Raw genomic sequence first — 14,749 nt, 5'->3', positions numbered from 1 at the left:
TTTTTGTGGCATCCTGTGGTCCTTTAATTTTATTTTTCACACTGTGGGATTTTAATATATAATAGTATAATAAAGATGTGTTTTTTATATATGTTTTAATGTAGCTTCTGGAGACAAATTTGAATTTACTACCTTCGGTAAAATTGTTTTTTCTAGTGTTCTCAATGTCAGATTACGCCACTGTGTCGCCCAGGGCTATGGGGTACTCGGTGCCAGGCGGTGTATTGCTGGGGAGGTGTCACTGGGTGGCCGTTGCCCAGTTCCGTGACCCTAGGGACGCTTTTTAAAACGGGTATATTTACGGGGGAGATTAGAGAAAAGTTTATATCTTGACGCCACTTACGGGTTGCAGCTATTTAGTGGAGCCGCCGCTGCAAAGTTCGCACTACTGGGGCTGGTGTTGGTGGCAGCCTGGATGTTGGGCCCTCCGCAAGTAGGGCCAAGGTCGAGAGGATAGATGATGTTGATGGGCGCAGAAAGAAGGTAGGCCACACAAGGGGTTTCAGTGTAACTGGTTCCTTTACTCACAGTGAGATGGAAACTGGTCACCCGAGGAAGGCTGGTCTTGACCGCTGGTCCCCTTAGTCCCAGTGCCGGTGTAGTGACCTGGTGGCTTCTCTCCCCTGCACCTGTCACTGTTTAGTGGGTCCCCGTGGCTTGGTGCATCTGGGGGTCCCCTCCTGCTAGTCTCTCATCAGTAGTCTATATGACGGTAGCGTGAACTCTGTGGGGTCGGTTTATCTGGTCCGGTTCCCCGGTACTTCCATTGCTACGGTGTCCCGAACTTCAAAGTCAGTGAGGTCCTTGATGGTCCCCTCACTGTGCAGATTCTATCAGGTCTACCTGGAGCGCTTGCCTGACCTAGGATTCTGTACCCCGTTGGTGCTATGGTTCTGGGAGTACTCCACTGGCAACCAAACGCCTGGGCCCTCAAGTCACTGTCACACTCCTGTCAGTGCTTCCACACTCTCTCACGGTCACTGACCAACTCCTCATCCCCTCCCACCTGGTTGTTGTCTAGTGGACTGGATCGGCTCCACCCCTGGATGGCCATCCACTGGGTCCAACCCTAGTCTGTCACCAGTCTTTTGGGGAATTTGGGGAAAAACAGGGATTAACTGGAATGTTTGGTTGTTACCGGCACTGGTCTTCTGGGTCCCTGGGGTAGGCCCTGCATGGGGATGGAGTGCCTTGTAGCTCCCTGATGGCTTCTGGCACGCTTCACCATCCATCCCTGTCTCAACCAAAAGTGGACTTTAGCATGGTATTAGCACAATCACCGTATTATTATTATTTATTATTATTATTATTATTTATAGAGCACCATTGATTCCATGGTGCTGTACATGAGAAGGGGGTTACATACAGAATACATATACAAGTTACAATAGACAGACTGGTACAGAGGGAAGAGGGCCCTGCCCTTGCGGGCTTACATTCTAAAGGATTTTGGGGAGGAGACAGTAGGTGGGGTGTAGGTTGGGCGGCAGCTCCGCACGGTGGTCAGGCGGCAGCTCCGCACGGTGGTGGGGCGGTAGCTCTGCACGGTGGTGGGGCGGCAGCTCCGCACGATGGTGGGGTCATTGAAGGTTATAGGCATTTCTGAACAGATGAGTTTTCAGGTTGCGTTTGAAGCTTGCGAGTGTAGCAGATAATCTGACGTGTTGAGGCAGCGAGTTCCAGGAGACTGGGGATGCTCGGGAGAAGTCTTGGAGTCAGTTGCGTGAGGAGCGAATGAGAGAGGAGGAGAGAAGGAGACCTTGGGAGGACCGGAGATTACGTTTTGGTGTGTAGCGAGAGATTAGTTCAGAGATATATGGAGGAGACAGATTATGGATGGCTTTGTAGGTCAGTGTTAGTATTGGATTGAATTGGATACGATGGAAGATTGGGAGCCAATGGAGGGATTTGCAGAGAGGAGAAGCGGGGTGGTATTGAGGACAGAGGTGGATCATTCGGGCAGCAGAATGAAGGATGGACTGGAGAGGGGTGAGCGTGTAAGCAGGGAGACCACAGAGGAGGATGTTGCAGTAGTCGAGGCAGGAGATTATGAGAGCATGCACTAGCATTTTTGTAGATTGAGAATTGAGGAAAGGGCGGATTCTGGAAATATTTTTGAGTTGAAGACGGCAGGAGGTGGTCAGGGATTAGATGTGTGGTATGAAGGACAAGGCAGAGTCAAAGGTCACTCCGAGGCACCGAACTTTGGGTGCTGGGGAGAGCTTGATGTTATTTATTGTAATAGGTAGATCAGGTAGAGAGTGTAGGTGAGATGGAGGAAAGATGATCAGTTCAGTTTTGGCCACATTGAGCTTTAGGAAGCGAGAGGAAAAGAAGGAAGATACAGCCGATAGGCACTCTGGAATTCTGGACAGCAGAGAAGTGACATCTGGGCCAGAGAGGTAGATCTGAGTGTCATCGGCATATAGGTGGTACTGGAAGCCATGGCCCTTTATGAGTTGTCCCAGGCCAAATGTATAGATGAAATAGAGTAAGGGTCCCAGGACAGAGCCTTGAGGGACGCCAACAGAAAGAGAGTGGGATGAAAAGGTTGTGTGGGAGTGGGAGACACAAAAAGTGCGGTTGGAGAGGTATGAAGAGATCCAAGAGAGGGCTAAATCTCTGACATCAAGGGAAGAGAGGATCTGTAGTAGGAGGGAGTGGTCAACAGTGTCAAAGGCTGAGGATAGGTCTAGAAGTAGGAGTATGGAGAAGTGCTTGTTAGCTTTGGCAGTAAGTAAGTCATTTGTGATTTTAGTCAGGGCAGTTTCAGTGGAATGATGTGGACAGAAGCCGGACTGTAGGTTGTCAAAGTGAGAGTTAGAGGAGAGGTGTGAGGAAAGTTCAGCATGGACATGTTGTTCCAGGAGTTTTGAGGCAAATGGGAGTAGTGATATGGGGCGATAGCTGGTAGTAGAGGTTGGGTCGAGGGAAGGTTTCTTTAGGATGGGTGTGACTGTTGCATGTTTAAAGGCAGAAGGGAAGGTACCAGTTGTTAAAGATAGGTTGAAGAGATGGGTTAAGGCTGGAATAAGCATAGCGGTGAGGTTGGGGAGGAGGTGGGATGGGATGGGGTCAAGTGCTCAGGTGGTGAGGTGCGCTTTTGAGAGAAGATGTGCAAGCTCTCCTTCGATCACCTTTAGAACAATTATCAAATCACACTTACCAAGAGCTGCCAATTGAAGACTGTCTCGGAGAACTCCTACTACAGATGAGACAAATTTATTGAAGATAGAAAAACATATTTCGGCACTGGTTTGGTACATTTGTCAGGTTTACCATTAAGCTCTTCCTAGAGGTTTTGACCATTGCACACATGTGCATCACACTTTGTAACTGTAGATATAGCAATTACAGTTTGGAGAGTACATGCATTCTTTCTCAAGGACATTCAGTATACTACTCCCATCTAATTACATAGACTAGGAGTCTAGTTTCCAGAGACATGATAATAAGCTGATCTTGTCAAACTGGTTTCTAATACCAGATGTAATGTATTAGGAAGCCGCAAGGAATCTATTTGTTGCAAGTAACCAGTAATAAATTATCTTCTGAATGCGATGGCCGGTATATATTATTATTAGGGGTTTGATTAGTCTGTTATCTCATATGCTGTTATTGCTTTAAAGGGGTCTTCTGTGATTGATTGATTGATTGATTGATTTTATTTATTTATTTATTTACCCCCTTGGCTTCCAATGGGTAAAATAAACCTGGCCCTTCTCTGTCACTGCTTCCAGTTATTGCTAAGGCTACTTTCACTCTTGCATTGAACGGCATCCGTTGCATTGCGTTGTGTGACGCATCTGATGGATGCCTTGCAAATAGTGTGATAATAAAGGCATTCCTGGGAAATAACGCGTTGCGTTAAGTTTTCTAGCCACGAGAGAGAGCCCATCATCACCGCACATGCAGGCACTACCGCACTCATCATCATCACACACACCCCGGCACTACCGCACCCATCATCCCTGCACACACCGGCACTACCGCACTCATCATCATCACACACATCCCAGCACTACCGCACCCATCATCACCGCATACGCAGGCACTACCGCACTCATCATCATCATACACACTGGCACTACCGTACCCATCATCACCGCACACGCAGGCACTACCACCCCTTACATCACCGCACACGGAGGCACTACCGCACTCCTCATTATCACACACACCTCAGCACTACCGCGCCCATCATCACCGCACACACACCAGCACTACCGCACTCATCATCATCACACAAACCTCAGCACTACCGCACTCATCATCATCACATACACCTCGGCACTACCGCACCCATCATCACTGAACACACCTCGGCACTACCGCACCATCATCACCGCACACACCCCAGAACTACCGCCCCCATCGTCACCGCACACGCAGGCACTACTACCCCTATTATCAACACACACGCAGGCACTACCGCACCCATTATCACCGCACAGGCAGGCACTACCGCACCCATCATCACCGCACACGCAGGCACTACCGCACCCATCATCACCGCACAAACACAGGCATTACCTCAGTGACGTCCCCGCTGACAGCGTGACTCCCTTCAGTTGCTGCATGGAGCTCACAGCGAGCAGCGGTGTTCTACTGCCGCTCCTGTCAGCTTCATGTAGCAGAGCTGGATGCGTCGCGGGACTTCGCGTAGATTACGTCGGACCTGGAGGGGTATTTGTGGATTTTAATAAAGTGGTGAAAGAGGGTGTTTTTTTGTCTTTTATTCCAAATAAAGTATTTTTTCTGGTGTATGTGTTTATTTACTTTCACTTACAGGTTAATCATGGAATGTGTCTCATAGACGCCTGCCATGATTAACCAGCTATGGGCTGCCATTAACTTATTATCTCGATTGCCACCGCACCAGAGAAATTGGGGATGAGCCGGGTAGAGTCCCGGGACTGTCGCATCTAATGGATGTGGCAATTCGGGGCGGCTGCTGACTGATATTTTTAGGCTGGGGGGCTCCCCATTACATGGGGCTCTCCATCCTGAGAATACCAGCCTTCATCCATGTGGCTTTAACTTGGCTGGTATCGAAATTGGGGGGGACCGCACGTCGTTTTTTTAAAATATTTATTTATTATTGTACTGCACGATATAGACCCGCCCACCGAAGGCTGTGATTGGTTGCAGTGAGACAGCTGTCACTCAGCGTGGGGGTGTGTCTGACTGCAACTAATCATAGGCGCCGGTGGATGGGGAAAGCAGTGAATACGAGATGGAATAATGAGCGGCCGGCATTTTCAAAAGCAGGAGAAGCCGCCAGAGGAGTGTGACAGCTGTGCAGCACCACGCCGGTGATCGGTGAGTATAAGAGAGGGGGTGAGAGGGAGGTGAGAGACCAGGAGTAATTTTAAATTATTTAGATCGTTTTGCTGGACATGCTGAGCATGCGCAGTAGAACGTGATGGCATCCGTCAGCAGATTCCGCTGCTTAGTGCATTGCGGCGGAATACGCCCCCATAGACAATCATTAGACACCTTGGTGGATTCTAACGGAATCCGTCAAAGTGCGTTATTTTAACAACCCAAAAAACGCTACATGCAGCGTTCTCTCCACTCGATGCTGCGTCAAAATAACGACGCAGCGTCGTCCAGCGGATGCAACATAGACACTTGCGTTACGGTGCGTCATCAATACAAGTCTATGGAGAATAGCATGGTGCGTTAACGGACTGAGATATTCTCCATAGCGGCGGATTGCGCTGAATGCAAGTGTGAAAGCAGCCTTATTGGCTGCAATGGTGAAATCATGGCTAAAACATACACAGCAGATTAGGACACGCCACATAATGGTGCTTTTGAGCTGCACAGACAGGCTTGGGTGTCAACCAGCTGTGCTCTTGTTAGCAATCGGGCTTGCAGAACTTAATTTCTGCTAACCTGTGGATTGCTGCTTGAGTTACATGTTGCAGGAGACCTATCACAGTCACATCCACCCTTTTTAAGATAATGGAGCCTATTCTGCCATGCCAATGATTGCTTTTTGCGAACCTGGTTCTTGTGCTTAGTTATCCAGTTGCTGGTGAACTTCTATGTGCTGTTTGGTGTTTTGTGGAAATACTCTTGCCTGATTATTTCCTCATTTCCTTTAGTTTCATCCAAATCCCGTAGGGTCTATACCTCCATTAGTGATTTCTGTGAGTTTGAGTTTTGGTTATCCCCATCTGTTTATTTTTGTGGTCACAGATAACACACAAACACCCCCACCCCCATTAGACAGGGACACCAGCCAAACACAAAACCCTTGTTGCCTCCCTCCAGTGTCTGATGTCCACATCAGGTGGGGCGGAGCCAAGCGGTTGGCCCCACCCACCGAGGAGTTCACAGGCCCAGAGGCGGGAAAAGTGACAGTTCAGTGTTGAGCAGTGAAGAGTGAGGAGTGAACACTGGGGTGTCTGGATTTGTGGTCCAGGCACTGACAGCACGTTTGGCAGACGGTGGTGGCCGTCTGCAGGAGTGGGGAAGCAATGCGGAACCGTAGGACCGGGGTCGGGCGTTGGCCCGCCGGTACCGACCGGGGAGCGAAGTGAAGCCAGCACACACAGGCAGGGCCATCGGACCCCGACCAGGCTTGGAGCCGCCGACAATAGTCAAATCCGAATGTGACCGGAATCCCAGGGGTTTCCTAACAGCAAAAGTCCCGATTGAAGGCAACCGCCCACACTGTGAGGGTATACAGCTACCGCATAAGGCTAGAGACCCAAGGGCCAGTGCCTGCGGGCAAACGGGTTCCTCCGGTACCCATATACCGGGGAGCGGACTACCATTGGGGATCCATAGTAGTCAAACGAGAACATCAAGGTGCAGGGAAAAACAGCCGCCATCACCTGTCCAGGGAGAGACACAGCAGCCGGCTGCGGGACCCGTCCATCCAGCCGTTTGGTTTACTGAGGACTTTGTACGTTTCTTACTGAGTGAGTACACCCGTGCCATCCGGCACCGCGCCGCGCTGTCCCTGCAACCCTGCACTTCACCAACCCTGCCTCCCCGTCACATCATCAGGCCCCGGGACCACCGACCCCTACCCACGGAGGGGGAAAACAACATCCCAGCTGCTCCATACCATCGCTCCCGGGATCCCCGTCACCAGCAGCGGTGGTACCCATCTTCACCACGACCCGTGGGTGGCGTCATGGACTAAATCCCCCAAACCAACCACCCCTTTCACTCCGGATCCGGCCCACCGCTCGAGCCACCGAGCAGCAGCCGCAGTAGCGCCGGACCCGAGCGTTAGTGAGAGCGCAGCAGCAGCGGCGTCATCCCCGCCCGCGACACACACGTGACGCCACTTGTGGTTTTGTGGCTATGTAGATGGAGCCGCCACTGCACAGTTCCTGCTGGTGTTAGTGGCAGCCTGGATGTTAGGCCCTTCGCAAGCACGGCCAGGTCCTAGAGGGTAGGTGATGTAACGGGTGTCGGAACAAGGTAGGCCACACAAGGAGTTTCAGTGCAACTGGTTCTTTACTCACTTTCTGATGGTAACTGGTCACCCGAGGCTGGCTGGTTTCATCTTCAGGTCCCCTTAGTCCCAGTGCCGGTTTAGTGACCTGCTGGCTTCTTCTCCTGCACCTGTCCTTTGGTTGGTGGGTCCCCGTGGCATAGAGCAGCTGGGGGTCCCCTCCTGGTTGTCTTCTACAGCAGTCCATATGAAAAAAGTGTGGTAGCGTGAACCCTGTGGAGTTGGAGTCTCTGGTCCTGTCCCCGGTTCTCCCCTTGCTACTGAGTGCCGAACTTCAAGGTCAATGAGGTCCTTGATGGTCCCCTCACTGTGCAGGTGTTATCAGGCCTGCCAGGAGCTTCTGCCTGACCTAGGGTCCTGTACCCCATTTGTGCCTAGTTTCGGGAGTACTCCACCGTACTCCACTGGCAACTAACCGACTGGGCCCTCAGGTCACTGTCTACTCCTGTCAGTGCGTCTGTTCACGTTCACGGTCACTGCTCAACTGTGTTCTGGCTGTCCACTGTCTTCCCCTCCCACCTGGTTGTCTAGTGGACTGGCTCCACCTCTAGACGGCCATCCATTGGTCCAACCCTAGCCTGGTACAATTGTCGCGGGCGGAGGGGACGCGCTCGCCACGCTCGGGTCCGGGGCTTCTGCTGCTGTTGCTCGGTGGCTCGAGTGGTGGACCGGACCCGGGGACTCGAGCAGCGCTCCTCACCCGTGAGTGAAAAGGGGGTGGTATGTTTAGGGAGATTGTTCGTGACGCCACCCACGGTACATGGTGATGATGGCACCACCGCTGCTGGTAACGGGGATCCCGGGAGAGATGGTAGGGTGCATCTAGCATGTTGTCCCCGCCGTGGGTAGGGGGGTTGGTGATCCCGGGGCCCGGTGGTGTAACGGGGAGGCCGGATGGCTGGGGTGCAGGGACTGCGCGGCACGGTGCCGGACGGCACTGGTGTACTCACTCAGAAAATCACTGACAGAGTCGTTGGTAAGCCAAAAGCGCCCGGATGGACGGGTCCCGCAGCCGGCTGCAGTGTTGTTGTTGTGCTCTCCCCGGACGGCTGATGGTGGCTGTCTTTCCCTGCACCTGTGAAGATATTCTTGACTCCTGTGGTTGCCCACCGGTAGTCCGCTCCCCGGCATATAGGTGCCGTAGGAGCCCGTTTTGCCCGCAGGCGCTGGCCCTTGGATCTCTAGCCTGTGGCGGTGGCTGTACATCCTTTCTGGGTGGACTGTTGCCTTCAATCGGGACTTGGTTGTTAGGAAACCCCTGGGGTTCCTGTCACATTCGGATTTGACTATTGACGTCGGCTCCAAGCCTGGTCGGAGTCCGATGGCCCTGCGTGCTTAGCTGCACTCCGTTCCCCGGTCCGGTACCGGCGGGCCGACACCGGACCCCGGTCCTTACGGCTCTGCGGAGTTCCACCAACTTCTGCAGACGGCCACCACCGTCTGCCAACCTTGCTGTCAGTGCCTGGGCTCCTACCCAAACACCTGAAGTGTTTACTCCTCTCACTTTCACCTCCAAAACTCATCTGACACTTTTTCCGCCTCCAGGCCTGTGAACTCCTTGGTGGGTGGGGCCAACTGCCTGGCTCCGCCCCACCTGGTATGGACATCAGACCCTGGAGGGAGGCAACAAGGGTTTTTGGTTGACTGTTGTAACTGCCTAGGGTGGGGGTGTGTGTATGTTGTTATGTATGTGACTACCTGGCTAGTCCAGGGCGTCACACCATTCTATGGGGCATGTTGGAGAAAAAAGCGATTTTTGGAGTGTTTGGATGATACCAGCACTGGTCTTCTGAGTCCCTAAGGGGTAGGCCCTGCATCCTGGTGAGGGATGCAGTAGTTTGTAGCTCGCTGAAGGATTCAGGGGCACTACACTATCCCTCCAGATGATGGAATTAAGGGAGGCCAGTTCAGCAACATGTTCAGTCTGCTAGCCCGGCGCAATACGTTTTGGTTGCCGGAGCTCCAGAACCCAAGCTACCACTCCCAGAGAGGTTTTCAGGAGATCACAGCCAGTTTGTCACCTGCAGGGAGGCATGTAAATTGTATTTTTGCCTGCATCCTAATTCCTCCAGGAGTGAGGTGGGTACTGTGATCTTGCTTCTAAGTGGTAATCCTCAAGCATGGTCTTTTTTCTTGCCTTCTGAGTTACCTGTGTTTGTATAAGTAGATTGGTTTTTCTCCGTCCTTGGTTGCTAGCCAAGTCTAAAGGGGGCTTTACACATTGCAATATCGCTAACGATTTATCGTCGGGGTCACGGTGTTTGTGACGCACATCCGTCGTCGTTAGCGACATCGCAGCATGTAACACGTACGTGCGTCCTACAATGATCGCAAAAGTGGTAAAAATCGTTGGTTTTGGAGAGGTTATCCAAACACCAAATATCATTGTCTGGTGAGTAACGAGATTGTTTGTCGTTCCTGTGGCAGCACACATCGCTGTGTGTGACACCACAGAAGCGATGAACATCTCCTTACCTGCCTCCACCGGCAATGCGGAAGGAAGGAGGTGGGTGGGATGTTACGTCCCGCTCATCTCCGCCCCTCCGCTTCTATTAGACGGCTGTCGTGTGACATCGCTGTGACGCCGCATGACCCGCCCCCTTAGAAAGGAGGCGGATAGCCGGCCAGAGCGACGTCGCAGGGCAGGTAAGTTCGTGTGACAGGTGTAAGTGATGTTGTGCGCCATGGGCAGCGATTTGCCCGTGACGCACAACCGATGGGGTGGGTACGCTCGCTAGCGATATCGGTACCGATGTCGCAGTGTGTAAAGCCCCCTTAAGTTCTGTACACTGCACCAGGGGACTCGGCTGGCAGAGGATTACTGCTCTGAATTCCAGCACTGGTCTATGGACACACTGTGGAACAACCCTGCTCTCATAAATCTGTTTCTTCAGGGCATACCCGAGAGGGTAAAGGAGGTGTTGGATATGTATGAGACGCCTCACTCTCTTGACGCGTCTATGTCCTTGGTAATCTGCATTGACGGCCTGTTCCATTAAAGGTCTCATAGTACCAAGACTCTCTGGGACAGGGTGGCTGTACCTGCATTACCATTTGAGGCCTTGCCTGAGCCCATGCAGCTTGGTGGGACGTCTTACGTTAGGAGCAATTCCCCTACTCCTAAAAGGAGAGATACTTCCTTTTAGTGCGGTAAAAAGGGACACTTTATTAGTACCTGTCCTTTGGTGCCTAAGAGAGATCGGACATCTGAACACTATTAGGTCCAGGGGGATTGAGGGCTTCCAACCTGGGCCTACGTATTTCCTTTACCATGGTGTCTAAGTATTTGTCACCTGCCAAGGTTAAAATTAGGGACCAAGAGGTCTCTGTTAAGATTTTTCTTGATAGTGGCCCAAGTGCAAATATAATCGACGATCAGGTTTAGAGGTGGATAACTTATCCAGTCCTGTCATCACCTCTCTCCCAAGGGTTTTAGGGAATGTGTATTGGGGTTGGAGTTCCATATATGGGTACTCCATTCAGAGCGCATTACTTGTTATATACTCAAAGACCTTCCTGCACAAATTATGTTAGGCTTCCCTTGGTTTAAATTGCATAACCCGGTTGTAGACTGGAAAACCCAGGACATAACTAAAAGGAGCTCTTTCTGTAACCAGCACTGTTTAGGGATCTGTATTCCTGTGATAACCAGAAGTATTCCAAAGCCTTTTTCTGAGTTTTATGATGTTTTCTTTGAAGAGGGATGTCAAGAGCTGCCACCGCACAGACCTTAGGACTGCACCAGAAGGTCAAAGCCAGGAGCCAAGTTGCCCAAGTGCAAATTGCATAATTTGTCAGGCCCTGAGAGAAAAGCTCTCAAGGACTACATAACAGAGAGTTTGGCTAATGGTCACATTAGGCCTTTTTCATCCCCTGTGGCTGCGAGTTTTTTCTTTGTCGAAAAGAAGGATGGTGGACTGTGTTTGTGTCTGGATTTCCACGAGCTTAACCAGATTATGGTTTGCAACCCGTATCCGATGCCACTCATTCCGGACCCATTTAGCCAGATTTCCCATGCTAAATGGTTCTCCAAACTTGATCTCAGGGGGCCTATAATCTGATTCAGGTACGATAGGGAGATGAGTGGAGGGTCACTATGAGAATCTGGTGATTCCTTTTCGTCTGACTAACGCACCTGCAGTTTTTCAGCACTTTGTGATTTATGTATTTCTTCACCTGTTGGGAAAATTTTTAAATCATTTACTTAGATGATATTCTCATTTATTCACAGGACTTTTGCTCACATTTGAAATATCTCAAACAGGTTTTACAGATTCTCAAGAAGAACAAATTGTATGCAGAATTAGAGAAATGTGTATTTGCCGTTCAGGAACTTCCGTTTCTGGGTTACATAATTTCCGTTTCTGGTTTTAGGATGGATTCCTGTAAGTTGCACTCTATTATGACCATCCTGAGAACCTGAAAGCGATGCAACATTTCTGGATTTGCAAATTATTACAGAAAGTTTATTAAAAAAAATTCTGCCATTGCAATACCGCTGACTGACATGACAAAAAAAGGTACAGACTTTATAAACTGGTCTAAAGGCCGCTTTACACGCTGCGACACGGGCAAATCGCTGCCTGTGGCGCACAACATCGCGCTGACCCGTCACACTACTTACCTGCCTAGCGACGTTGCTGTGACCAGCGAACCGCCTCCTGTCTAAGGGGGGGTTCATTCAGCATCAAAGCAACGTCACAGCAGCGTCACCGAACCGCCGCCCAATAGAAGCGGAGGGGCGGAGATGAGCGGGACGTAACATCCCGCCCACCTCCTTCCTTCCTCATTGCGGGCGGCTGCCGGTAAGGTGAGTTTCCTCATTCCTGTGGTGTCACACATAGCGATGTGTGCTGACGCAGGAGCAACGAACTACTTCGTACACCGAGCAGCAGAGATATTCGAGAATAGGGGGGCATGTCACCGATGAGCGACTTTGACCGTTTTTGCGACGATTCAAAATCGCTCATAGGTGTCACACGCAAAGACATCGCTAAAGCGACCACATGGGCGTCACAAATTCCGTGACCCCCAACGAGATCGCTTGAGAGATGTCGCAGCATGTAAGTGTGCTAACATCACCTTTGATTGCCTTAAAAGATGTTTCACATTAGCACCGGTGTTGATCCAGCCTGATTTATCTCATCCCTGCATGGTGGAAGTTGATAGTTGATGCATTAGTGGTGGGGGTGGGAGCTATATTGTCTCAGTGTCCATCTATTGGCAAACTTTGTCCATGTGCCTCCTTTTCCAAGAAGTTATCTCCGGCCAAACATAATTATGAAATTGGTAATAAGGAGTTACATGCTTTTAAGTTGGCATTTGAAGAGTGGTGACACTTTTTTTTGCAGGGAGCTAATCATCCGGTTACTGTAACTATGGACCATAAAAATCTCCTTTATCTCAAGTCAGCAAAACATTTCACACTGAGACAAGCCCATTGGTCTTTATTTTTTAATAGGTTTATATTTTTTGTTACTTATTTTCCAGATTCAAAAACATGAAGGCTGCTGCTCTGTTCAGGAGTTTTCCGGGGTGGGAAACTTTGTGAGGAATTGGTGCCCGTCCTGCAAAAGGTAGTGGCATCGGCGCTCAGTGCCAAGGTGGAATCTAAGATTGCAGAAGCTCAGGACGAGGCACCATCAGGGGTCCCAGTTAACTAGCTATTTGTCCCTCTGAATCTTCGTCTTAAGGTTCTTGGGGAACATCATGATTCGGTCCTGGCTGGTCACCCTGCGGTGAATGGAACTCTGGATTTTGTATTATGTCATTTTTGGTGGCCCAAAATCCGGAGGGATATGGTGTCCTATGTGTCAGCTTGTGTAGCACCCAGGGGCAGGGGTATTCAGGCACGGGGGTGTATCATACCTGAGTTACTCGTCACCGGGCTGGTGTGATAATCTCGATTGTCGCGGTGGCCTGCCCGGCTTCGTGCCCCGAGGTGTACAGTAATGGCCAAAAGTTTTGAGAATGCTACAAATATTAATTTTTACAAAGTCTACTGCTTAAGTTTTTCTAATGGCAATTTGCATATACTCCAGAATGTCATAAAGAGTGATCAGCTTAACAGTAATTACTTGCCAAGTCAATATTGGCTAAGAAAATGAACTTCAACCCCCGAAACACATTACAACATCAATGCATTCCTGCCTTAAAAGGAGCAGCTAACATTTTTTCAGTGATTGTTCCATTAACACAGGTGTGGGTGTTGATGAGGACAGGGCTGGCGATCAATCAGTCATGATTAAGTTAGAATGACACCACTGGACACTTTAAAAGGAGGCTGGTGCTTGGTATCATTGTTTCTCTTCAGTTAACCATGGTTATCTCTAAAGAAATACGTACAGCCATCATTGCTCTGCACAAAAATGGCCTAACAGGGAAGAGTATCGCAGCTACAAAGATTGCACCTCAGTCAACAATCTATCACATCATCAAGAACTTCAAGGAGAGACCTTCCATTGTTGCCAAAAAGGCTCCAGGGCGCCCAAGAAGGACCAGCAAACGCCAGGACCGTATCTTAAAACTGTTTCAGCTGCGGGCTCGGACTACCAGCAGTGCCGAGCTAGCTCAGCAATGGCAGCAGGCTGGTGTGAGTGCTTCTGCACGCACTGTGAGGCGGAGACTGCTTGAGCAAGGCCTGGTTTCAAGGAGGGCAGCAAAGAAGCCACTTCTCTCCAGAAAAAACATCACGGACCGACTGATATTCTGCAAAAGGTACAGGGAGTGGACTGCTGAGGACTGGGGTAAAGTCATTTTCTCAGATGAATCCCCTTTTTGATTGTTTGGGACATCTGGAAAACAGCTTATTAGGAGAAGAAGAGGTGAGCGCTACCACCAGTCTTGTCTCATGCCAACTCTTAAGCATCCTGAAACGATTCATGTGTGGGGTTGCTTCTCAGCCAAGGGAATCGGCTCACTCACAGTCTTGCCTAAAAACACAGCCATGAATAAAGAATGGTACCAGAATGTCCTCCAAGAGCAACTTCTCCCAACTGTCCAAGAGCAGTTTGGCGCCCAACAATGCCTTTTCCAGCATGATGGAGCACCTTGCCATAAAGCAAAGGTGATCACTAAATGGCTCATGGAACAAAACATAGAGATTTTGGGTCCATGGCCTGGAAACTCCCCATATCTTAATCCCATTGAGAACTTGTGGGCAATCATCAAGAGACGGGTGAACAAACAAAAACCAACAAATTCTGGCAAAATGCAAGCATTGCTTATGCAAGAATGGACAGCTATCAGTCAGGATTTGGTCCAGAAGTT

General features: G+C 50.2%; 1 protein-coding gene across 1 annotated transcript in view; it reads right to left on the bottom strand.

Annotated features, from left to right (window-relative positions):
* The window catches only part of LOC142312666 (uncharacterized), a 62,005-nt gene that overhangs the window by 11,476 nt on the left and 35,780 nt on the right, over window positions 1-14,749 (bottom strand). Inside the window, exon 6 of the mRNA XM_075351662.1 lies at window positions 11,616-11,656. Coding sequence (XP_075207777.1) covers window positions 11,616-11,656 — 41 coding nt within the window. The remainder of the gene's footprint in view (window positions 1-11,615; window positions 11,657-14,749) is intronic.

The sequence above is a fragment of the Anomaloglossus baeobatrachus genome, chromosome 5 (genome assembly GCF_048569485.1).
Source record: "Anomaloglossus baeobatrachus isolate aAnoBae1 chromosome 5, aAnoBae1.hap1, whole genome shotgun sequence".
NCBI lineage: Eukaryota > Metazoa > Chordata > Amphibia > Anura > Aromobatidae > Anomaloglossus > Anomaloglossus baeobatrachus.
Note: the sequence above shows the minus strand (reverse complement) of the source record. Positions and strands in the feature narration are given on the sequence as shown.